At 37.8% G+C, this 27,971-nt stretch overlaps 1 protein-coding gene across 1 annotated transcript in view; it reads right to left on the bottom strand.

Annotated features, from left to right (window-relative positions):
* Positions 1–10,592: 10,592 nt before the first annotated feature.
* The window catches only part of CACNA2D1 (calcium voltage-gated channel auxiliary subunit alpha2delta 1), a 1,018,968-nt gene continuing 1,001,589 nt past the window's right edge, over positions 10,593–27,971 (bottom strand). The window contains 5 exon segments of the mRNA XM_040413129.1: positions 10,593–10,726; positions 15,493–15,557; positions 19,580–19,662; positions 20,386–20,498; positions 21,043–21,172. Coding sequence (XP_040269063.1) covers positions 10,690–10,726; positions 15,493–15,557; positions 19,580–19,662; positions 20,386–20,498; positions 21,043–21,172 — 428 coding nt within the window. The 3' untranslated portion in view covers positions 10,593–10,689.

Raw genomic sequence — 27,971 nt, forward strand, 5'->3', positions numbered from 1 at the left:
TGTGTGACACCTGAAAACCCTATAATAGTGAGGTGACACGACCGGACCCCCGCTGATCAGATGCTGATGATCTATCCATTGGATAAATCATTAGTTTAAAAAAACTGCAGAACCCCTTTAACACCTTAAGAACCGGGCTCATTTTCACCTTAAGGACCAGGCCATTTTTTGCAAATCTGACCAGTGTCACTTTATGTGTGAATAACTTTGAAACACTTTTACTTATCCAGGCCATTCTGAGAAAGTTTTTTCGGCACATATTGTACTTCAAGACACTGGTAAAATGGAGTAAAATAAATAATTTTTATTTAGAAAAAAAATACCAAATTTACCAAAAATTGGGAAAAATGTGCAAATTTCCAAGTTTCAATTTCTCTACTTCTATAATACATAGTAATACCTCCAAAAAAAGTTATTAATTTACATTCCCCATATGTCTACTTCATGTTTGGATCATTTTGGGAATGCCTTTTTATTTTTTGGGGACTTTACAAGGCTTAGAAGTTTAGAAGCAAATCTTGAAATTTTTCTGAAATTTTCCAAAACCCACTTTTTAAGGACCAGTTCAGGTCTGAAGTCACTTTGTGAGGCTTACATAATATAAACCACCCAAAAATGACCCCATTTTAGAAACGACACCCCTCAAGGTATTCAAAACTGATTTGACTAACTTTGTTAACCCTTTAGGTGTTCCACAAGAGTTATTGGCAAACGGAGCTGGAATTTCAGAATTTCAATTTCTTGGCAAATTTTCCATTTTAATCCATTTTTTACAGTAACAAAGCAAGGGTTAAACGCTAAACAAAAATAAATATTTATTGCGCTGATTCTGTAGTTTATAGAAACACCCCATATGTAGTCGTAAACTACTGTACGGGCACACGGCAGGGCGCAGAAGGAAAGTAACACCATATGATTTCTGGAAGGCAGATTTTGCTGGACTGGTTTATTTACACCCTGTCCCTTTTGAAGCCCCCCTGATGCACCCCTAGAGTAGAAACTCCAAAAAAGTGACCCAATTTTTGAAACTATGGGATAAGGTGGCAGTAGTGTTGGGACTATTATTAGGGTACATATGATTTTTGGTTGCTGTATATTACAAAAGAAGGCAAGGTGACAAAAAATTTAAATTCTGAAATTTCATCTCCATTTGCCAATAACTCTTGTGGAACACCTAAAGTGTTAACAAAGTTTGTAAAATCTGTTTTGAATACCTTGAGGGGTGTAGTTTCTTAAATGGGGTCACTTTTAAGGAGTTTCTACTCTAGGAGTGCATCAGGGGGGCTTCAAATGGGACATGGTGTCAAAAAAACAGTCAAAAAACCATATGCCTTCCAAAAACCATATGGCGCTCCTTTCCTTGTGTGCCCTGCAGTTTGTCCATACAGCATTTTATGACCACATATGGAATGTTTCTGTAAGCTACAGAATCAGGGCAATAAATAAAGAGTTTTGACTGTTAACCCTTGCTTTGTTAATTGAAAAAATGGATTAAAATTTAGCTCTGAAGTGATCGATGACTGCCCTGATTTTGTACAGGCGGTCATAGGCAGGATAACCTCGGGGGGGGACATGCTGCAATATCTTCATAATGCAGGCATTTCCGAATAGCCTCAAAACGGGACTGTGTCATTGCCATACAGTAGAGTGGGGTCTGGTAGAGGACGTCCCCACTCCAGTACTGCCTGAAACTGGGTTTTTTGACTAGGCCCATATGCAGCACGAGGTACACCAGACAAGTTCACCCGTAGGGGGCTCAGATGGACCTATCTGGTGGGCCGGAAAACTAGTACGAGCCCCAGGGCTGCTCATACTAGTGTGGGCCACAGGGTGACAAGAGGAAAGTGGGGTCATCCTCGTCCTCACTAGGGCTCTCGGAGTCTGAGACAAGCAGAGCGTATGCCTCCTCGGACGAGAACATCCATCGGGTCATAGGGGAGTGTGTGTGTGCGTGTCTGTGTGCGTAAAACTTTATTTAGTGTGCGTGTGTGTGAAGGGACGGGTGCTCACGTTCACTTGTACCCTACCCCTACCCACCCTAAACCTAACAGAATTTTTTTTTAACTAGATAAAAAAAATGAAAGCCCAAAAAAATAAAAATTAATTCAAACTCGCTGATCAGAGGTCCAAAGCTAGTCAGCGTTGGGGTGGGCGATGCGCTAACAGTGGCCGGACGCTAAGAGTGCCAGCTATATTCAGCACACGCACGCACAAAAAAATAAAAATTGTGTGTGTGTGTGTAGGGGGGGGCAAGCTGCAGCACCTCTGGGGGGTCTAGGGTCGCACAGCTGAGTGTGCTGTGGACCCCAGACACCCGATCAGGGTGAAGCGTAAAAAAAACTATTTTTTTCCCTAAACTAACCATCAGTCTCTCTGCCTAATCTAACCTTTCCCTAAACCTGTCCCTAATAACTTTTGAGTGCCAGATGGCACTATGGTGACTCACGTGGGGGTGCTGGGCTCAGAGGTGGACGGACAGACTCTTCTATCCTGGCTCCACGGAAGCAGTGTGGAGGAGGAGAGTAGAGCTGGGGGAAGTTAACCCCCGCCCGTCCAGACAATAGGATGCGATCCTGAGAGGTGATGTCACCGCCACCTCCCAGGATCTAAGGATGGTGATTGGTGGTGTATTATCACACCACCGATCACCATCCTATTCCGGGTTATTGGGTCACCGGAGACCCTAATGACCCGGAAACGCAGGAAAACCGCAGGTCTGAATTGACCTGTGGTTTGCTGCGATTGCCGATATAGACCCCCCTCGGCATTGTCACAGAGTGCCTGCTGAATGATTTCAGCAGGCACTCTGTTCCGATCACCGCCCGCCGCGCGGTGGTGATCGGAAATGCACAGGGCGTACATGTACGCCCTGTGTCCTTAAGGACTCGGACATCAGGGCGTACCTGTATGCCCTGTGTCCGTAAGAGGTTAACATATTGAAGGGGCAGCTTTGGTTGTCCCAATTCCTGAAATACATTTCCACTATTTCCAGTAAATGCCTGGACAGAAGTGTGACATGCCAACTCCCTACATGTCACCACAGCTTGTCAATCAAAGCTGTTTTGTGCCTTGAATGAACAAACATATCATCACTCATGCTGACTGACTGGCAAATGCCTAGTCAAGTTAATGTTTGCTGCCACAGGTTTTTAATGTAATAAGTGTCAAGTTACTGTTTTACTACATAGGTCTCATAATTACCATACATTTATAGTATTGAAATACATAGATATGGATATATCTTATGCTACAATATGCCTGGCCATCCTCAAGTTGTTTTCACAACCTGTAAAACCCCTTTAAGTGTCAAGCTAAAGTTTGCAACATATACATGCAGTACTTTAAGCAATTTTACAAAGTTATGAAAGATTTTTAAAATTTTTAAAATTATTGCAAAAAAAGTCTAAAGAACTCAGATGCCAATCTATGTTGTCATTATTTTTGTCCTGCTGTTGTATAATAAATGGCTAAGAATTGTTACCATACACATTAAAATGCACAAAAGAGTTAGCCTTTGGATTTATTAGTCTATCTTGGAGTCTAATGTTACACACAAGAGATAAATAGCTGTGAAATTATGGACTTTCATTCATATATTATATAATAAAATGAACAATGAAGGACGTGTTGTAAAGTGATATCTTGAAATTATACATTGTACTGGGTCATTCTCTTCCATAAAGTTTCGGGTAGGAAACAGAGCACTATATTGGATCATCCACCTGGTTTTAATTATAAATTCATTCTTTTGAGTTGAAATTAAAACCCTTTATTTTTAAGTTACCGTTTTCCACAAGAAATACATATTTTTTTTTTTTTTACAAAATATTTCAATATGCTTCTTGAACCCAATAAAAGTGTTCCAGTTAAAATATAAGAAAAAAAGTGTCTATGCAGAGAATTTGCAAATTATATATTTATACAGTTATCAAATTATGGTAGAACATAAAGCTACTGCATAATATTCAAAACAACAGAACAATTCTTTTAACAGAAATATAGTTAATAAATTTACAATACAGGAAGAACCTTTTCATTTAATCAAAAAATGAATTTGAATTCTTAGAGCTTTATGACACATTAAAATACATGCCATGTTTTAGTCTTACCCCAGCTAAATCGCATTATTAATTCATCTTCTAAATATTACTAATCAGTAAGCTGAAAGGGGTAGTCTCATTATAGACACTAGTCAACACAAATTCCTAAGCTCCATTTTTTATTCCTGATTAATTATAAGACATAATATAAAGACATTCATGCAACCTAAATCAAATCTAGGATTGATAATAAAAAGATGAAATCTATATTTAAAGAGGACCGTTCATGGTTTTGTAATAATTGCAATAAATACCTTTAATTGGGGGGTACCCCCGCTGATGCTGCCACCCTGCCTGATTTTTTTAAATATCACTCCTGCGCCCTGCTGTGCCCCTTCCCCCCGCAGTTTTTGCGCTCAGTATGCAACACTGAGCATCGGTACAGAGAGGAGGAGACCCCAGGGTTTCTCAATGGGCGTCTCCTTCTCCCTGGTTGTGCCGCGATCCAATTACAACAGAGAGAGTCACAGCCAGGGAAAAAAAAAAAACCTGGCTGTGACGCTCTCCGCTCTGATTAGATCGCGGCACAGCCATGGAGAAGGAGACGCCCATTGAGAAACCCTGGCGTCACCTCCTCGATGTACCGATGCTCAGTATTGCATACTGAGTGCGAAAACTGCGGGGGGGGGGGGCACAGCGGTGCACAGGAGCGATATTTAAAAAAATCAGGCAGGGTGGCAGCATCAGCCAGTACCCCCCAAGTAAAAGTATTTATCGCAATGAATACCAAACCTTGAAAGGTCCTCTTTAAAGTATTTAGAAAAAAGTTACACTAAAGGTGTAAAACGTCACTTACAGAGGTTGTCTAGTTTCAGGAGGAAACTAGAAAACACAGAGAATCTGCCTGCATGAAAGAACAGACCACTACTTAGGCTACTTTCACACCTGCGTTAGGTGCGGATCCGTCTGGTATCTGCACAGACGAATCCGCACCTATAAATGCAAACGCTGGTATCCGTTCAGTACGGATCCGTCTGCATAACTTAGTAAAAAAAAAAAAATCTAAGTCTAAGTGTAAGTCAAACGGATCCGTCCTGACTTACATTGAAAGTCAATGGGGGACGGATCCGTTTACAATTGCACCATATTTGTGTCAATGTAAACGGATCCGTCCCCATTGACTTACATAGTAAGTCAGGACGGATCCGTTTGGCTCTGCACCGCCAGGCGGACACCAAAATGCTGCAAGCAGCGTTTTGGTGTCCGCCTCCAGAGCGGAATGGAGGCGGAACGGAGCCAAACTGATGCATTCTGAACGGATCCACATCCATTCAGAATGCATTGGGGCTAAACTGATCCATTTGGGGCTGCTTGTGAGAGCCTTGAAACTGATCTCACAGGCGGACCCATAAACGGCAGTGTAAAAGTAGCCTTACCTGGCAGATCCTGCTCCGCTGCTCTAGTTCCCCCAGCTTGGATGTGTCTACCTGGCTGAAATTTTGATGTCATGTTAACAACTTGTGGCCGCTGCAGTGGGTAAATAGATTTTTGATAGGATACTCCAGCAGCACAGGATCTGCCATGTAGGTAATGATCAGTTATTTTGGTGTATGCTCTGTGTTGTCCGAGTTCCTTCTGAAACCTCTTTATCTACCTCTTTAATAGAGATGTTACCTAATACAGTGTAAACCCAGCAATAGTCAATATCAAAGAAACAAGAGAGAATTATACAAATGGTAGAAATATCAAAATGAATATACAGCATATACTAAACGCCTTCAGGTATAAGAATATGTACTCAGGCGTACCAAAGAGAGTTTGCTACAATGTAGATATAAACAGAAATTACATTCAGTGGTTTGGCAGTGATGCTGGCTTTTTATGTAAATTAAATACAAAATGTTATTCTTAATCCTTTGGCTCATAGTTACTAATGGATTGTATTATCCTTTTCTTAGGCAAGACAAATAGTTACAATCTTAAAACTAAAGAGAAGATTTGCTTTATGTAGTAAATAAAGTGACTGCCAGTAACATATGTATTTCTCACCCAAAAAAAGTATAACATTGAGTCAAATAAAAAAATAAAAAATATTTGAAAGGTTTCCCAGTAAAATAGTATACAGAATATTACTGAATGTATTTACTTTTAGAATGCAAAAAAAAAAAATTTCAATTCCTATGTAATAATGGTCAATGACTTCATTATGGTAGAGATTTATCAAAATTGGTGCAGGAAAAAAGTAGAGTAGTTGCTGCTTTATTCAATAGAGATCGATTGATTGCTATGGGCAATACTTGTTTTTATCAATCTACTCATAGGCCATCAATATCAAAATCCTGGACAAACTCTTTAGTCCCTTCTGTAACATTTTTGTTAGTACACGTATCAAAATCAAAGACAAATTCGAGCTTAAACCCAGTTTTAGTTGTGTTTGAAACAGAATGAAAATATTTATAATTTTATGAACAAATTATGCATGTAACACACAATGACCTGAAATGGAAAATAAGAAATATATTGTTCACTATATATATTCCTTAAAAAAACAAATTTGAAGAATAAATTATTTATACATACTGTATATAATATCATTGTAAACAGGGCTTACAAAAGCAAGCAAGATAAGAAAGATTTTTTTTTTATATTTAACTTGACAACTTTTGTACTTTTTCAAATGAAAATGTCCATTCATTACAACTATAATTTAAGTATACAAATATCATTTTGAACACACTTCATTTAAACAAATTCAAAAGTACTATTCTCTGAAATAAGAATTGAAATAAAAATTGGCCGGGCTGACAATAAAATTATGTAGTTGGTACAGTTTTAGGATACTTAAAAGGGTTTTCTGAGATTTTGATACTGATGACCTATCCTGAGATGAAGCTGCCCATGTCTTCTCAAACAGCTAATCAGTGGGGGTCCAAGGTGTCAGACTCACAGCAATCAGAAACTAGTATCAAAATCTTGGAAAACCCCTTTAACTTACTATTGGTTTACTAAATTATTTTGACTATTATTTATAAAAGCAGGTGTTCACCAAATATAAAAGAGTCTAACAAATGTGTATAAAATGGAACATGAGGGTAAAATCTAATTCAAAATTAACATAGGAAAAACATTTCTTCAAAATAAAAATATACTCAGCTAAGAAAGCCTCATCCCATTATTGGAGAACAGTTTCCCTGTATTAGGGACTTGGCATTGCCAACAAGGCAAGTTTTATTGTTACATAAATTTGATAGTTATAAACGTACCACTTTTACTATAGCAAGAAACAAAGAGGCAATTAAGTTTCATTCTCAGATATTAGTAATGTTTCATATTAACACAATGACCCATATCTTGAAAGATGATATCATAACCCACTCTTTATGGATTTTAATGTCAGCACATTTCTATGACTATTTTTGGGCTGGGATTTTGATGGAAAAACTTTCAATATATTTTCTCTGAAAATCTTTGCATATTTCCAATGCACTTGTGTTGTCAACATAATTCTATTTTAATTTTTCTTTATTTAAGACGTTACAATGCTTTGAAAAAAGCAAAACACTCAACAAAATAATTTTTTAAGTTCACAAATCAATAGAAATATGAGGAATTAAAGTTATTTTCCAACCTAGGGGCTAACAAACCAAATAATTGCAACCAGTGGTCAATAATAAAAAAAAGCTTACCTGTCCACAGTCTTACAGTTCCTGCGCCATTGTCACATGTTCTAGAACATATCAGTGATGTGCCATTCTAGCATATGTGACTGCTGAGGCCAGTGATTAGCCACAGTTGTCACAGGACCAAGCCACTTCTGGATGGAAGACAAGTGTTTCTTTTTTTTTAATTGGTCACAGGGTACAACCATCTGGCTTCTAGGCCAGATGACCTCTTTAAAGGGTTAAATTCAAAAATAAATTTATTAATTTGTTTCTCCATAGTTTACTCTTTTATTATATATTTCAATATATTTTAAATATCTTGCACTAGTCTTTATAAAATACATGCATTTAACTGTAAATTATAGTTTTATATCTACATATACTGAAAATAATAAATAAATATTTTTAAATGAAACTCATTTGGATATATCTTCAATTGAAATTATTAGATGTGAGCTCTTAATATGCCTAGACATTTGTTAGTTTGGGATTTGCTGATCATTCCCCCTAATAAAGCAAAAGTTAAAAGCATAGTTTGCAGCACAACAAATATTACATTTGTTTTAACATTTTTTCAAGTGTTTGTTCTCTCTTCCTCATGTGAGAAAACCAATACTGTATATGAAGCATAATAGTTGGAGGTCTCTTTTAATAATTTGCATTAGGGGCCCAGAGCTACAAGTTACACTTCTGTCAAGACCACTGATTATATGTCTTAAAGGGAACCCGTCATCAACTTTATGCTGTCCATAATAACAGCATCATAAAGTAGAGCCAGCTGAATTGATTTCAGCTGTCTGTCATTTATAAGTTAAAAGTAAGTGGTTGCCAAGAACCAACATTACAATCATTGCAGACTAGGCCTGGAAAAGGGTCACGACCACCTGAAAAGAGTCATGGCTATTCATAAATTCCTGCTCTCCTGCCCACCTGCTGATGACCGACAGTCTTCTACCTAGTCTTCTCCCTTTCTGTCTAGGAGAGAACTGCCAATCATCAGCAGATGGGTGAGAGTGCAGGAGATTATGAATAACCATGAGTCTTCTCAGGTAGATTTGACTTTTTTCAAGGCCTGTGCTACAATGATTATGATGCTGCTGGTTCTTGGCAACGACTTACTTTTAGCTTATAATTGACACACCGCTGAAATCAGCATTTCTGTCACTATTTCATACTGCCCACAGTGAGTCAGCATAAAGTTGATGACAGGTTCCCTTTAAATTTCCTGTCTAAATTAAAGTGGCTGTGCCACATTTTGAAGTTATTCCCTATCCACTGGATAGAGGATAACTATCTGATAATTGGGTCCAACCATTGAGACTCCTCCCATTGATCCCACAAATGAGGATCTGTTCCGCTGATGTGATGGAGTGGCAGGTTAGGCATGCCTGACCTGCCACTTCATCAGATGGGAGAATGGGACCCCTGTTCTCCGGATCAGTGGAGGTTTCAGTGGTCTGATCCCCACCGATAAGTTAGTAATCATCTTGTCTACCTTAAAATGAAAAAAATATTTAAAAATAAAATAAATAGTAAAATAATAAAACTGTTTATTTATATCATCAGTTTATTATAATATATTATATGCAATCTTTTTTCATTTATTAATGGAAAAAAAACATAATAATTAAAAATGTTTAGGCATTTGTTTGATTTCCTCTTGGCTTGGACTTTTCAACTTAGGATAAGTGGAAAAAGCAAATAAACTGAGAATAAAGTTTTGAAATGGTGGTTATTAACCACCTACGTGCTACATCATGCATTCACCATCAGTTTTTGGATGTTAAACATCATTCTGACTATAAAAGGCAAGTAATAGAATAAATAAATGTTTATGGTATAAAGATACCCTTAGAGTACATTCATTTACACTATCTGTATTAAATTGCAGATTACACTTGGAAAATCATTGTGGAAGCTAATTAATTAGCATCATATTGCAGTGCTCTGGTATTTTTCACACAAGAAATATTCACTCAGAAAAGACTACAAATTTAATCCTAACAAAAAATAAAACAGCAGCAGCATGAGCATGCTAAATACCGTTGTTAAGTTTCCTAACCAAAATGCTTCCAACTCAATATCTCTCAGGCTTGAAAAAGATTGGTTAGCTTTGATATACAGAACCACATGTACAAAACTAGAGTTGAAAAGATTTACACGGCACCCAAAGAGATTCACAAAGATCAAGCTCTCAAACACCCACCAAATATTGTACAGTATACACTTAATCACCTTTTGATATCTGATGCTCAAAGAACCATTTGAGTATATATGTCTTTGTGTTCGTACTTCTATTTGGCAAATCAAGCCATTCAATATACAATATAAGGCATTTTCAGTTTGTTTTTTGTTTTTTCTGTTTTTTAAGAAGACTAACCAATATACAGTATTTGCACTTGACTAAAACAGGAGCATTTCAGTTTTTTTTCCACATACATTTATATATTAAAAGCAGTAGTGCTCTTCTAAACACAGTGCACAATAATAAAATAGATCTGATGTACACAAGTAGACACATATAGGGCTAGGGTGCAACAAACTGAAGGTCAAATAAATTTTTACAAATCATGTTGTACAGAAGCAATATTAAAGGGAGCCCTTTTACATAAAGTCATTGACGATGCAACAAAAAGATCATCATATTTTGTTCAATAAAGCACATTTACTGTAGCTTTCCCTTCTGATGGCATAGATGATGCAGCATTCAAACATGTTGCCACTGAGGATTTGACACTCCGACATGCAGACTTTGTAGGTGTCTCTGTGAAGCTTTCACAGACGAATAAGTCACAGCATAGAAACAGCCATTCTTCAATTGTCTCAGTTAAGTGACTTTAAGGTAAATCCAGGGTTAATCTTTTGGCAGGATGTTGAGTTAAGAAATGTAGATTTTGGTTTTCAGGGTCATAACTGACAATGATTACTACCAGATAAAAGCCAGAGCAGGAACAACTGAATGCCTATCATAGACCAGAGTGAAGGAGTCAAACCAGAAACACCACCACAATCACTGTCATCCTCCTACAAAGAAAAAAAATAGTAGCTTTTATTTAGAATAATTAAACATTAATACCTAACATTAATCAATTAAGTAAAATGTAACAAATATTCTAACAATGACATGCTACTTGATAGACTAACTAAAGACAAACAACTATATAGAGAGGGGTACACCATTCAGAAGAGCCATTGGAAGCAGTGGTTTTTAATTGGTGGACCCAACGCTATGTATATTACATGTCCAAACATTGATTTTACAGGGCTCTTTCTAAATTTATAATGTATGAATCAGTAATGAATACTTTACAAATGCCTTTAATTCAAATAATTCCAATTCCAGCACTGAGTTACCGAAAATGTTATCTTAAAAAAAAAATGTATGCAAAAGTGTGCAACCATCATAGATGGTAATTAGGGATGAGCGAACCCGAACTGCAAATTTCGTGTTCACACCGTACTTTGCGAGTTCGGGTACCCAGACTCGAACCAGGATTTTTCACTGAAGTCCGGGTTCGGTGTTCGGGTTATTTTATTATTTTCCGTTGTAACATGGTTATATCGGAAAATAATAGCATTCTTAAGACAGAATGCAAAAGAATATGGCTATTTAGGGGTTAAAAAAATGCTACTATTTTTTGATATAACCATGTTATAACGAAAATAATAAAGTGAAGTTTGGGTCCCCATTTACTTTAATGGCGTTCGGGTCAAGTTCGGGTCCCAAACCCAAACTTTGACCTAAAGTTAGGCCGAACCCAGCAAACCTGAACTTGCACAAGTTCGCTCATACCTAATGGTAATACCCAAAAAAGTATTGCCAAAATATTTTTATTATTATATATTATACAGTTGCAAAGTACACATTCATAAGTTAGAAGAAACATAGGATAATGATGGCAGAAAAGGAACTTATATTAGTAATGAGTGAACCGGTTCGTCCTGATTTGGATGAACCCAATTCGTTCATCTTTATATAACTCATGATCATTCCCGATCCCTAGCTCCGTATATGCCTAAAATGTATTGCCTCCGATGAGATTCTTTCAAGATGGCGGCAGTTACCATAAGCTTCAGCGCATGCATTAATGTATTATATTACAAATCTGAACCCACAATCGTTAATGTACTACATTAATGCCTGCACCGCATCTTATAGTAACGGGCATACACAAGAATACTGCAGATTGTATTGGTTCACTGATCACTACCTTATATATATTTTTTTTTTCTTATGCTTACATATAGGTTTATCCCAGACATATTACTGTTGATTTTCAAGCCAAATCTGCTGGACATTTGTTTCAAGCACCTTTTACACTTTCAGTGAAATATTTTCTCCCCCCCTTCCCCAACTAATTTCAGATTGTGCCTCCTTGTTCTTATGTTTAGTTTCTTATAAAATACATCCCTCATGAACCTTATTTAACTCTCTTACATATTGAAGGGTTTTTATCATGTCATCTCATGTCACTCATTCTTTTCCTCAAAGATGTACAACTAAGGTCTTTAAAGCTTTCTTGATAAGGTTTATGCCTAAGAACCTCCATCATTTTCGTAGCCCATCAGAAAAGAGTCAAAAATCAGAACTCCTAAACCCTTCTCTTCTGAAGTCATAACAAAACTGCAAATATGATAGTCAAGCAGAGGATTTCTTTTCTAAAGGTGCAGAATTTTACACATTTGGAAACACTGCACAACAGTTTCCAGTTTTTTTTAACCATATTTCCAGCAAAGTTAAATCATTTTTCACATTACAGAAAGCTCCTGGGATATCAACCCTATTATACACTTTGGTAAACTACAACATATTAGGCTACTTTCACACCTGCGTTAGGTGCGGATCCGTCTGGTATCTTCACAGACGGATCCGCACCTATAATGCAAACGCTGGTATCCGTTCAGAACGGATCCGTTTGCATTACTTTTTTTTTTGTTGTTGATGATGATAATGCAAACGGATCCGTTTTGACTCACACTGAAAGTCAATGGGAGGCGGATCCATTTTCAATTGCACCATATTGTGTCAGTGAAAACGGATCCGCCCCCTTTGACATACATTGTAAGTCAGGACGGATTCGTTTGGCTCCGCATCGTCAGGCGGACATCAAAACGCTGCAAGCAGCGTTTTGGTGTCCACCTCCAGAGCGGAATGGAGGCTGAACGGAGGCAAACTGATGCATTCTGAACGGATCCTTATCCATTCAGAATGCATTGGGACTAAACTGATCCATTTTGGGCCGCTTGTGAGAGCCCTGAAATGGATCTCACAAGCGGACCCAGAAACGCCAGTGTGAAAGTAGCCTTAAAGTTAAGATTAAGGGGCACACTTATTAATACTGTTGTTTTAGATGCCAGTCTTATTAAAACCCTAAGCTGGCAGTGGTTCTGCCAAAGTCATGAAGAGGCACTGGCCTCTACATAACTTCGGTGGATCCTCCACCAGTTCTAAATGTAAGATAGCTTCCTTGCTGTCTTATATTCAGACCTTATTCTACATCTGAAATAGGCATAGAAAATGGTAAATGAGATGGGCCTGCCAGCCCATCCCCTTCCCCATCCATGCCACCCCCACAATTTTAGACCTGGCATGAGCAGGAAAAAGTCGCAATGTGCGCCTAAAATATGCCTAAAATAGGCATATGTCAGCCTAAAAAATGACCCCCCAAATCTCCTGCAGTGTAGCAGGAGCAAGAAGTTTGTACAGGGTCAGAGCCAACCAGGCATTCTAATAGAGAAGATAGAAGTGGTTGCAAAACCACTCTGTCTTCTCTTATTTAGCTTAGGCCTCATGCACACGACCGTGCTATTTTTTTTAGGACTGCAAGCCGCGGATCCACAAAAAATGGAAGCCGCCCATGTGCCTTCCGCAATTTGCAGAACGGAATGGGCGGCCCATTGTAGACATGCCTGTTCTTGTCCACAAAACGTACAAGAATTGGACATGCTATATTTTTTTTGCGGGGCCTCGGAATGGAGCAACGGATGCAGACAGAACACGGAGTGCTGTCCGCGTCTTTTGCGGCCCCATTGAAGTGGATGTGTCCGCACCCAAGCAGCAAAAACTGCGGCTCGGATGCAGACCCGAAAAACGGTCGTGTGCATGAGGCCTTACACAGTGGTCAGTAAGTACTGAGTAGAAAATAAATAGGTGCCCTCCAGCACCGCAGAGCTGCTGAGACTTGGTAAGGCTGAGTTCACACGGGCGAGATTTCCGCGCGGGTGTAATGCGGGAGGTGAACGCATTGCACCCACACTGAATCCGGACCCATTAATTTCTATGGGGCTGTGCACATGAGCTGTGATTTTCACGCATCACTTATGCGTTGTGTGAAAATCGCAGCATGCTCTATATTGTGCGCTTATCACGCAACGCAGGCCCCATAGAAGTCAATGGGGCTGAGTGAAAATCGCAAGCATCCGCAAGCAAGTGCGGATGCGGTGCGATTTTCACGCACGGTTGCTAAGAGACGATCGGGATGGAGACCCGATCATTATTATTTTCCCTTATAACATGGTTATAAGGGAAAATAATAGCATTCTTAATACAGAATCCATAGTACAATAGCGCTGGAGGGGTTAAAAAAATATAAATAAAATTTAACTCACCTTAATCCACTTGCTCGCGCAGCCGGCATCTCTTCTGTTGTCTTCTTTGCTGTGTACAGGAAAAGGACCTGTGGTGACTTCACTCCGGTCATCACATGGTCCATCACATGATCCATCACCATGGTAAAAGATAATGTGATGGACCATGTGATGACCGGAGTGACGTCACCACAGGTCCTTTTCCTGTACACAGCAAAGAATAAGACAGAAGAGATGCCGGCTGCGCGAGCAAGTGGATTAAGGTGAGTTAAATTTTTTAAATTTTTTTTTAACCCCTCCATCGCTATTGTACTATGCATTCTGTATTCAGAATGCTATTATTTTCCCTTATAACCATGTTATAAGGGAAAATATTACAATCTACACAACCCCAATCCCAAACCCGAACTTCTTTGAAGAAGTTCGGGTTTGGGTACCAAACATGCCGATTTTTCTCACGCGCGTGCAAAATGCATTACAACACACCCACACCTTTTCCTGCAATGCCTGTGTGAACCCAGCCTAAGCCCAGATTAAGTCTCCTAGTGACCAATGTCACAGCAATCATAAAAAGAAACTAATCACATGCCAGAATTGTGATATGGAGAATACTATTATAAAAAATTGGAGCAAATAAGTCCCAGTGGGCATGAAGAGGACTTCTCTCTACCTGCAACAGTGGAAAAAATGAAGAACAAAAGCTGTATATATCTCCATAAAAAGTAACAAAAATGGTCGAAAATGTAATTTAAAAGTTAAGAGCCAGTAATCTACCATGTGCAAAAAATGCTAACATGTGTCCTATCATGTCCTATCATATGAAGCCTACGTTTTTCTTAACATCAAGTGGACCTTGAAAAAATTGCTGATTTGCAGATTACCTAGTGTGGAAGTTTCCTATGGCAAAAACATATTCCCCATATTTAAAGCTGGCCAGACACATTAGAGTATTACCAAAGTGTTCATGATGGTCAAAAATGGCTGTCAAATGTTGGCTGTTTGGAATTCGGAAGAAACTATATGTGCATGGCATGATCATTTGCCATTGTGCAGAAGGACCAGGGAGTGTTTTTTTTTATTTTATTTTTTTATATGGGGTAATAAGGCATGTCCTTCAAGATGCTTATACATTGCATTGCTTGTATATTGAAATATTATATATATATATATATATATATATATATATATATTTGAATACTTGCAGTAAAATGAAGATAGTTGTAGTCGTCATTGATGATGCAGCATTCACTGTGCATAAAGGCTCATCCTATTATTTATAGGCAAAGCAAATATAGAAAAAAAAGAAACAAAGAAAGACACATACAATGATTTATCATGCAGCTGGCAAGCAGTTAGATAAGTGCAACAATTCACTCAGAGCAAACACAGAAAATACTAAAAAGAAATGAAACCCAAACCCTAAAACATCAACATGCATGAGAACTAAAAACATGCACAAGATTCTTTCACACAACAATATACTAAATAATAGACCCCAATTTGCTGTTAAACTTGTTGTGTAGAATAGCTTTAATCATCTAAAAGTGGTTAGAAAATTATTTTCTATTAAATTTAGCTATTGCAAAATCCCCAAAATTCTACTTAACAGTGGATGTTTAAAATTTTCCATAACTATCCTGTTACAGCGGAAGAGGTTTAAACATGGTGCTCACTCAGAAGCTGAGCAGATGCCATGGCCACTGGGTTTTTTCGCTGTTTTAAACAGCAAACACCCGTAATAAATGTGATTAGTGGTATCTGAGTAGTGAAACCACAGGAGCGCTATGCTCCCAGGACCTAAACATCTCCCATAGGGCTCATGCACATGGCTGTTGCCCAACTGTGCCTGTAGCGTGGCCCGCAAACAATGGGTCCGCAATATACGGGCACCGGTCGTTAGTGCACCGCATAATGGATGTGGACCCATTCACTTAAATGGGTCCGCAATCCTAAAGGTACAATGCAGAAAGGAGGCACGGAACACTGTATTTTAAAAAAATTAGGCGGCCCGAACGAACCGAATTTTAAAAAAATGTGTTCATCTCTAGTTGGTGCCCATGCATTGTGCACTGCAATTTGCAGTCTGCAGCACGGGTCACACCGGCACACAGTTGTGTACATGAGCCCTTATGCTGAGATTGAGGGGGCCTTTCGGTTGTTGTTACAGCCTTGTTCCCTCTAAATCATTCCAAAAAAATAATAAAAAATGCTAGCAAAAAATGAACCCTCCCTCAGCTTTGCAGATGTACATATATAAATGTTATGGGGGTCTCAATATGATTTTGTCCAAGCTTTTATTTAAGTATTAAAATACTACAAAAACTAAGGTATATACAAAATATGGCATCACAGGTCAGTTTTATTGTGTAGGCAACACTGTAAAAAATAAAGCCTATATGTAATTTTTTTCTAGTTTCCCACTATATTGTACGCAATATTAAATTGTACCATTAGAAAGTACAACTTGTACAACAGAAAAATAAGCCCTCATATGGCTATGTGAATAGAAAAATAAAAAAAAAGTTATGGGTCTGGGAAGGTGGGGAGTAAAAAACAAAAAAGCAAATACGGAAAATCAGCATGACAGGTAATACATATCTAACCACTTGTACCCTCTAACTCTAAAGTGTGATCTTATTTAGTTAATCCTTTTAGATTTTTCTTAAAAAAATAGAGGGGGGTATCATAGACCAGTGTTTTACGCAGGTTTATGGCATCCCCTGTGTTGCAGGAGGATGCACCTACTTTATGACAAGGCGCACACCTTATCATACATTTTGCACATCATCTGGCAGTAAAGTCTAATCTATCTAGCTGAGAGCTAGCATAGATGTAAAAAACTGTTAAAAAATATATAAAAAATTTGAAAAATATAATAGTTTAAATCACCCCCTTTTCCGTATAATAAAAAAATAAATACTTAAATAAGAAAATATAAACATCATAGGTATCACCACGACTGAAAACGCCCATACTATTAAAATGTAAAAATATTTTTCCAATACAGCGAATGGTTTAACTGAAAAAAGGGTCAAAATGGCCAATTTGCCAATTTTTCATTGCTTCTCTTACCGAAATAAATGTAATAAAATGTGATCAAAAAGTCACACACACTCCAAAATATTATCAATAAAAATCGCAGATTGTCCCGCCAAAAATTAGCCCCAATACAGGTCAGTAGATAACTATAAAAAAAATGATGGGGGTCAGAATATGGTGATATAAAAAAATTATTTCAAAGTTTGCATTTATTTTTACATTATTTATACATAATAACCTATACATATGTGGTATCATTGCAATTGTACTGACCCAGAGAATGAAGGGCATGGGTCAGTTTTGCCACAAATTAAATGCAGTTCAAATAAAACCCGTAAAACGGTTGAGGAATTGCGTTTTTTTTCAACTCCACCCCTTTTTCATTTTTTTTAACGCTTTCCACTAACATTGTATGCCATAATTAATGGTATTAGAAAGTACAACTTGTCCCGCAAAAAATAAGCCCTCATACAGCTATGTGAATTGAAATATAAAAAGGTTACGGCTCAAGGAAGAAAGGGAAGAAAAATGAAAACGTGCAAACAAAAAAACCTCCGGTATCCTAAGGATTAATGGAGATGTGCCACCTATAATTTTTTTCTGCCAGTTAAACTATATAGCGACACTTATTTAATCGTTTTTTATTTTCTAATTCTAGAGGCTTTTATTCTATTTCCTGAACAGGATTATGAGGGCAGCCATTTTGCATGAACTGTTGTTAACAGCATTTAGAGATATGATTTACAGCAGCCACCATGGGCGTAAACAACATGGACAGGAAGGGATCTCATTGACTTTTTTTGGGACAGTTTTCTAGGCATGCTCTGTGACCTGTGCAGAGGTCATTGTACAAGAGAATAGTAGATAAGATGTGACCATCACCAATTAGTGAATTGTAGATCCTGTGTCATCTATATATAGGTGATATCTTTCATTGTAATCCTACCTGTGATGATAATGAGATGACTGCAGAAAAGTGATCTGTACAGTCCAAGAAGTGGTGGCTATTATTGGGCTTAGTGGTCTGTTCAAAAACTGCAGGATATTAGTCCTTTTTCTAAATATAGATAGTGGCATGGAAAATGAAAAAATAACCATCAAAACTTATTTTAAAATATGTTTAACATAAAAGCGTGACTTAATCATGTTCTGATGACATGTTCCCTTCAGAAATCCTATCACACATGCAGTACTACTTCATAGAACAGTGATGTGCTGCCCTGCATTATGCATTCAGCAGTGAATGCTTGAGCAAATATAAAGGCTGTATTACACTGGACGATAGTCAACCAGATGATTGCTAATGAGTGTTTGTAGGGGCGCTGGTAGTGTAATACTGCTGCCGATTACCCAATAAACAAGCCTTTATTGTGCAATCCAGATTTTTAAGCAGGCTTCATAATCATCATTTGCTGGTGGAATATCGTGCTGACTAAACAGTCGGAATGGCAAAGAGTGATGGAATTAACAATCACTCCTCCTCATACTGTGGAGGAGATCTCTGTGTGTAATAGCAGCGGTCTCCTCCACTAACGAGCAGGCTAATGCCAGGAAGGAATACTTCCTTCTTGACAATCGCCTACAAAATCTTTTAATGTAATACAGCCTTCTGAATAGTAAGATAACCTAAGAAGATAACATGGAACATTATCAAAAAGTATCTTGATGTGAGAATGCTGTCAATTATGTTTTCACACAATGTTTTGTCAAGTTAATCCTCTAGCTAACAAGCTAATATGTAAAATATTATCACAAAAATGCATGTTTTTCTTTATTACAGAAATGTAAACCCTTCCAAATAATATCATCCACCTAGACCGTGAAAGTCTGCTATTTTCTATGTAAACCATTATTGTGTGAAAGTGAAATCTCGTGATATGCGGCAATCATAAATGACAACAGTGATAAGACAAAACTTAAATATCCAAATGAAAATAAGTACATGCAGAGTCTAAGAGATGCACAAAATACAATATGAGTATATATAATGAGTATAAAAAATTCACATTACATAAAATTGCCAATGACAATGTTTTAAATAATTATGTGATGACTCAATGAGAATATAGACAGTTTGGGGACACTTTGTTCAATCCTACTAATTAAGACAATTAAACCATTTTAAACAATTGTTTCAAAAACAAAAAAAGTATTGATTTTCAAGTGAATCTGTATCCACATCCATCACCTTCAGATAAATTCAATCTCTGTTCTTCTATAATAAGTGTCTTATTCAACATTAGGACTTACCAAGTCGTCTTGATCAAAGCAAACATCAGGACCTTTTCTATACCTTGGATTCTGGGCCAGCAGGCATGGATCTGGTCCATTAGCTCAAGATTTGAATCAAGGAAAAATCATTTAATAATTTAGAAACAACTATAATACACCTGAATAGCACATTCCTAAAACCAGATTGTATTAAAAAAAGATATATATACCAAAGTCTACAACTAAGTAAATGACCTAAAACATATCACAAATCTCAAACATACTTCAGATGAAAGAAGGAAATGGTGTGTATCACAATAGGGAAACTCTTCAGGGAATAAAACTTTACCTTGATTAGCTTGACTTTAAAGGAAACCTGTCATGTTGAACACGGTGTCCGTTCGGCAGGCAGCATATTATAAAGTGGGAAAAGATGAGCATTTTGATGTATAGGTTTTTGGATTTGGGAAAGGATCATCCATCATAACTTGTATTTCATTCATTTAAATTTCCACTTATTCAGAGCTTAGTAGTCATGTGGTTGGTCCTATGCAGTGACCAACAGCTTTCCCTTTATGACTGTGAATACAGTTATAGCAGTCATTCAGTGAACAGGAGCGCCAACTGGACTAAGTTTAGAATCAGCAGAAATGTATATCTATGAATGAAAAGTTATACAAAATTTTTCCAACAAAGCTATAAAGTACAGCTGTAGCTGATTGTATATCAACCTGCTTAGCTCCTTCAGCTCTGCTGGCCATAAATACGACTGCATGTACAATGTAATAGATTCCCTTTAATGGTAACTTAGATAGATAGATTTTTTTAAAAATATAAAAGGATACAGCGTTGTTCTGCCTGTATCAGAGGCTGCTGGTCACAGATTTCACATGTATGTTGGTTGTCAACAATTATAAATAATAAATTAGTGTTCATAATCTTTTCAACGTGATAAATTCTGGAAGAAATGAATGTATTCCTTTAATTATACATAATACAGTAAATAATAATATTAATAAGTCATTGCACAAAATTACTAAAATTTGTAGGAGCTCTGCCCTTTTATTAATTAAGTATGCTATAAAAGTGTGATTGACTAGGAAGAAACTTTGAAACACCCACCAATCCTGCAAGTAGACTCTCATAGTAAAATCCATCATTGGAAAAATGTTATTTGATGCAATCAATTAATAAATTAATGGCATTTAGAGAAATCTGCAAATAAGAAGACTTCAAGATTCCATTTTCATAGACGTTTTCCATTAATTCGGAGTTGCAGCTAAGGTTTTCTTCACCTGGGGTAAAGATTCAGCTCACTGCCCTATCAAAATACCCTGGCCTAGGTTTATTGCAGATCTTCAGCACCAGGAGAACATTATTGAACCCCCCTCCCCCCAAATCCTTGCATTGATGATTTTCCATTTAAAAGCAAACATCTCTTAATACTAATAAACAATTTAGTGTAAATTATTAGCAATATTATTAGCAATTATTTTTAATACCTTGTGCAGTTGTCGCATTCTAAATATCCACTAAGAGATTTGTTTTCATTTTCAAAGAAATATTGGGTTTGTTCAGTTATGCAGCTCTGTTTTGCCAAAATTGCGGAAAAGTCATCATCATCAATTTCAGCTGGAATACAAGTTTGTTATTAGTAAAGTCATTTATTGTACCAGGAAACATCACAGAAAATTGTGTTCGACAGAAGTAATGATTAACATTTTCATGTTTAATTGTGTCAATACAATATAAAGGTACATCATAAGAAAACATAGTGGCTTCTATATAGGATAGGGGGCTCCATAACTAAGATAAGATAAGAGTAGGCTTGACTAATCACCTGATACAGGATGTCCTGGTGACTTCAACCCATTTTCACTACTCAAGTTCCTTTTCCACATTTGTGTATACTAATACTGCAGCACTTGTGGAGACCATATTCCAGTGAAGGTTCTCACTAGCAGCCTTGGATTGCCCCAATGGGGAACAGGTGAATCCACTGGTGGGCGCATAAGCAAGGTGGGCCCCTAGAAATTACAAGTACTTGTTCCATTCACTTGACTGGGACAAGCACTTATAATTTCACTGAATTGCCACTGCAAGCGAGATAGTGCACATTGTAATCTTAAAGAGGAAGCAGTGCTTGTAGAAGTGTCACCTCCTCTTCAAAAAGCTGATTGTCAGGGTTTCGGGAAGTCGAACCCCCACACCAATCAGATATTGATAACCAATGCTGAGGATAGGTCATCAATATGTACTGGGTATACAACCTTTTTAAATATATGACACATACGACATATTCCCTTCAACCTGTCATTAAGATAGATCAATTATCTATACAGTAGCATTTTCATCTTCATTGTTATCTGAGCGTGGTTTTATAAACTTTTGTTGAAAAAAAAAAATGAAAACATGGGAGATTATACTATTGGTTGGTGATCTGTGCAGTTAAATGGGTTATGCCAAGAAAACTTTAGCACCTATCCATATGAAAGCAAATAAAATGCCAGTTGTTGGAGGCTATTTACATAGAAAATAATGGAGCAGTGGACCAACTCATACACTTGGTCTTGAGTAATCTGACCTTTATCACTTATCCTTTTTTCACTTTTCATGGTATAACCCCTTTAAGATGAAAAACAATATTGTTTTCTATTTATACAGTCCAGACTACTAAAAAAGACAGTCCATTCACTTGAAGTCACTGTAGAGTTTGAGCTTGGATAAATCGGGCAACTTTAAATTGAAAACTTTGGTAGAATTTTAATGTAATGATCAAATAATTTGCTATCCCAGAGGCAGAAGGCTTTCTCTGACATGTATCCACTACATATTTCTTTATCCTTGAACTGTACTCATTATTGCCCTTAGGCTTTTTGTATACACAGTGAGTAGTTCCCCTTAGGTCTCTTACTTTAGCCAAGTGATTTTATTACAAATTGCTTCAAGGATATAGTTTAAATCACCTACAGATTTGGCGCTCTATAAGAACATATCAGTTTCATTAAATTTCAACATGTGCTTTTCTGACCTTCACTTAACAGCTGCTTTGATTTCCTATATTACCACATTGCACTGAAGTATTTCCTAAATTGAGAATCATAGTAAAATTCAGGAAGAAAGTAACTATTGTTGCAGCCTTTTTTGGTTTCTGATCTTTTGTTATAAAAAAAAACTAAATATACTGATGTCTCAACCATCACAGCCATTTTTTTTTTATAAATCTAATGCCCCTAGAATGCAGAATCAATCAACTTTGCAAATAGTCTTAATTAAAAATCTCCTATGCAGACCTGTGCATAGTAATAGCACACTGCATAGTCTGATCGTGCAATTAAACTGTACGCTATCTGTCTCCAACTTCTTTCTAACCAATGAAATTCAGATTAGTAAGATTAGCAGGTCCAGTGATGGTCAGTTCGCAGTGTTCACCAGAGAACACATGCGGGCTGCCATCTTGACTCACCCATTCGGCGATGCACAGATAAGCCCTTACCTGTGCCTGTGTCGGGAGCTGGTCTGAAATCAAATGCGGTCACCGGGAGCAGGCAGTTCCAAGAACAGCCCGATAAAAGCCCCCAAGCCCCCAGCGGCTGTTCTTGGAACTGCTGCTCCCGGTGACCGCATTTGATTTCAGACAAGCTCCGGGCACAGGTAAGGGCTTACCTGTGCATCGCCGGACGGGTGAGTTCAGATAGCAGCCCGCATGTGTTTGCTGGCGAACACTGCGAACTGACCATCACTGAGCATATCAGGTTGATTCTCCATTTTTTGGTCACTCCTCAAAAAAAATCAATAAAAAATTATCAAAAGTCACATGCACATCAAATTATCAATGGAAAACGAAAGAATGCCCCAAAAAAAAAAAATGTGCCCTCAAACGGCTCAGAAGCTGTAAATATAAAAAAGTTATGGGGGTCAAAATATGACAAAGAAAAAATTAATAAAAGGTTATATTATTATAAAGTATTAAAACACCAAAATAAAAAGCGGTCTGAGAGGTGCTAAGATACAACTTACAGTATTAGCACCTCTCAGACCGTGTTCACACACCGTAGATAGTCTAGTGGTAGGAATCCATGCCACACTGAGATACCTTGACGGTGGTGCAAAAGGGCTCCGATGTGTTACTGACAGGAATACATTGGCTAAAGTCTCAGTTCTTAACATCAACTTGAGGGATTAGCCAGTGTTGTCAGTTGCATATCATTGTGGTGCACCTTTCGCAGTGATTTATATAAACCAGTATTTACCCTAATCTACACTAAGGCTGGGTTCAGACCTGAGCGTATTTAATATGCGCGTTTAACGCGCGTTTATGTCGCGCGTTTTTATGCGCGTTTTTTGCAATAGTAAACGCGCGTTTGACGCGCGTTTGTGTGATTGACTGCAGTGTCCTATGGCCACAAACGCGCGTCAAAACGCCCCAAAGAAGCTCAAGAACTTGTTTGAGCGTAGGGCGTTTTTCAGCGCGTTCAAACGCGCTGTAAAACGCTCAAGTGAGAACCAGGGCCATAGGGAAGCATTGGTTTTCATGTGTTGAGCGTTTTACAGCGCGTTTGAACGCGCTGTAAAACGCTCAAGTGTGAACCCAGCCTAATAAATCATACTTCAGGCAAAAAAGATCCTACATCTTGCACGTTGTCGACACCAAACATATTTTAGCCTCTTAGGCCCCTTGCTGACGAGTGTGCTGGATTCAGTCCAGATGCATTGCGGGCGGGTTCATAGAAACCCGCAGGAGTTCGCACGCAATTTATCTGCGTGTCATAAAAAACTGAATGTTGGTACCCAGACCCAAACCTGGACTTCTTCACTGAAGTTCAGGTTTGGGTTCGGTGTTCTGTAGATTTTATTATTTTCCATTATAACATGATTATAATGGAAAATAATAGCATTCTTTAGTACAGAATGCTAAGTAAAATGTCCATTAAAGGTTAAAAAATAATTAGAAAAATTACTCACCTCATCCACTTGATCGCGCAGCCGTTATCGTCTCCTTTTTTCTTATTGCAGGATCTGCGATAGGGCCTGCTCTGACGTCATCGCGCTTGCCACGTGGTGAGCGTGGTGACGTCAGCTCAAGTCCTGCTGAATGAATATAGAACATGCTATGATTTTCACGCAACGCACAAGTGATGCGTGAAAAACATCGCTCATGTACACAGCCCCATTGAAATGAATGGGTCATGATTCAGTGCAGGTGCAAGGGGCCTTACAGTAAATGTGGATAAGAGTATAAACAGCTAATGGCGGGCATGCTATAAAAATAATGTTTAAATTGAGATTGCACAAAAATAGGAACTTGCTAGGTAATGAATTTAGATAAAATTTGCTTTGTTTTCATTCGTGCAAGCATCATATTTAATAACGTACAGAAATGATTTTTAAATAGGTTTAGGACATTTATTTAATGACAACTCATTTCCACTTCTGCATGATGACATACCTTTACATCACTGGCAGGTGGTCTGTAACTCACAAAATGCTGTGGATGTCAGTTGCAATAGGTGGGTTGCAGTAAGTTCTGATCTCAGATATTTAACCCCTTAGATCTGTTAAACCATCAGGCCCTTGTGACGTGATTATAGAGTGCCAATAGGTGTTTTGGCAGCAAGAGCCCTAAAATTGGCCCCAAGGTCTGCCATGCAAAAAAGTTGTCTGACAATACTTACAGGCAGGCATTATACACTGCACTATGTAAGTAGATTAAAAAAATAATAATAATGTTTGTGTATATATATATATATATATATATATATTGAAATTTGACAAACACGCAAAAAAATCAATGCATTCTTTACAACTTAGGTACCACCAACACCTCTTTTTAGGATATCTAGTCTAAGTGCTGCACAGGTCTCCAGTGCAATGGACAACAGCGGCTTGGCTCTCATATGGCAGCTGGGATCCTAATATAATGACCCAGATCGGAAGAAGCGACAATGTAAGCTCTTAGAGGCTGCAGTTAATAGCAGACATAGCATCTAAGTGGTTTAGAGAAAGTAGGCTCCCTCTCTTAGCGTACTGAAAATGAGTTCATAAGGTGGCGATATCTTAGTATAGCAGCCAACTCTGCCTGCAGTATATGCTTATCAGTGCCAGTCAGTATCATACTGCTGGTATATAATACACTGTCATACAAAAGTAGTACAGTGCATTGTAGAAATGATGAGAAAACTGTCTGTCAAGGTCCCCTTGCAAAACTAATAAATTATAACTAAAAACTTTTTTCCATTGAAAAAATAAATTCAATAAAAAAAGTTGCAAAAATAAAATTCTTTCCTCATATTTAGTATTGTCACATTTTTTTTGTCCTACACTATACAATTATCATGTCATTTATCCCACATGCCATGCAAAACAAAAACCCATAAAAGCCAGAATTGGCATTTTTTTGCTCACAAAAAAATAAAAAATTAAAGCCATCTAAAGTGGAATATAACCTAGAATGATAACAATGAAAACTACAAGTTGTCCTACAAAAATCTATCCCTCACACAGCTCCACAGAAAGAAAAAAAATGTTATGGGTATTGGTAAGCGGTGCGAAAACATCCCATTATTATTGTACAAAAGTAGTAAAACGTGACCCGTAAAGTTATCATGTTATGTTATGTATGCCACAAAGTGAACATCTCAAAATTTACATCAAAACTCAATGGTGGTATTGATGTTTTTCCCATTCCTCCCAGGAAAGAATTAATAAACGTTAATCAATTACTTATATGTACCACAAAATGGTGCATTAATAACTACAACTGGTCTTTCAAAAACAAGCCTCCATATGGCTACATCAATGGAAAAAAAAGAAAAGTTATAGTCCTTGAAAAAAAAATTGCTTGTCATTAAGGTGCAAAACAGGCTAGTCACTAAAAGGTTAAGATGTTATGTTATATTGCAGAGCTGTTTTGTGCATTATACTGTTATGCCATATATGGTGTACAGTATGTCATTATTTATTTTCAATGTTAAAAAGAAAACATTAATAGATCATGATTAGAGTTGAGCGGACACCTGGATGTTTGGGTTCGACGGGTTCGGCCGAACTTCAAAAAAAGATGCTTGACCGAAGTTGACCCGAACTTTACCCCAAACCTCATTAAAGTCAATGTGGACCCGAACTTTTGAGCACTAAAATGGCTCTAAAAATGTCATGGAAAGGACTAGAGGGCTGCAAATGGCATCAAATGTGGTTAAGAGCATGGCAAGTGCTCTGCAAACAAAAGTGGTAAGGGAAATTACTTTAGAGGTCTATATGGAGTAGGAGGCTGAGGAGGCAGTGTAGGTGGAAGTGGCGGTGGAGGAGGAGGAGGTAGCCTACACTGGTTTTTGGTTTTAAATTTTATTTTTTATTTTTTGAATATAACCTGTGATAACTACCTCCAGCCGTGCTAAACAAACGTTCAGACAATACACTGGCTGCAGGGCAGGCCAGCACCTCCAAGGTGTAAAGGTCAAGCTCAGGTCATGTGCCCAATTTGGAGACCCAGAAGTTGCAGGGGGCTGACCCATCAGTTAGTTCGTGTAGGCGTGTGCACACATACTGCTCCAGCATGTCGCACCGTGATGTTCACGGTCAAATTTGGTATCTGCTCTATCAACTTTTAATGTTCTTTTCTGAATTTCACCCGAATATGTAACAGACAAATTAGTGAAATTGCAAAGAAAAAGGGGGTCAGTCAGCACATCCTAATGCACAGGGGCACGTTGCTATGGCTGAAAACAACACTGTAAAACAAAACATGCAATGCAGCTCTCTGCAAACCAAATAAAGTACAAAAATGCTTAATAATTGCTAGTGCTATATTTATAAATTAGAGATGCTTGGCAAATCATTTTGTACAAAATGATTTGAGCCCGTCTGCCGCACGTCAAGGCGATCTCTGTAAGACGGGTTCCTAACACTAAAGGCTGATTTTAATTAGTGTGAGTATATAGCTTAGCCTGCTCTCCCTCATTCACTGGAAGCCATTTGGCACCAGGAGAGGTATAGTGTGGACTCTCATTGCATTCTTCGGTGGCCATTTGGCACCAGGAGCGGTGTGGAGTGGGCCCGGCATGCATGCTGGTACCTGCATTCCTTGGATATAATGGAGGCCATTTTGGCACCAAAAATGACAGAAATTAAAGCAGGCCCAGTATGCATGTGGAACCTACACTCCCTGAATTGTATGGTAGCTGTCATGGCACATAACAGGTAGAATTTAGTGTTAGGAACCCGTCTTACAGAGATCGCCTTGACGTGCGGCAGACGGGCTCAAATCATTTTGTACAAAATGATTTGCCAAGCATCTCTAATTTATAAGTATAGCATTAGCAATAATTATGCATTTTTGTACTTTATTTGGTTTGCAGAGAGCTGTTGCATTCCATGTTTTGTTTTACAAATTAGTGAAATGTTACCTGTCTACTAGGTAGAGCAGGGGTAT

This window comes from Bufo bufo, chromosome 1 (genome assembly GCF_905171765.1).
Source record: "Bufo bufo chromosome 1, aBufBuf1.1, whole genome shotgun sequence".
In the NCBI taxonomy this organism is placed as follows: domain Eukaryota; kingdom Metazoa; phylum Chordata; class Amphibia; order Anura; family Bufonidae; genus Bufo; species Bufo bufo.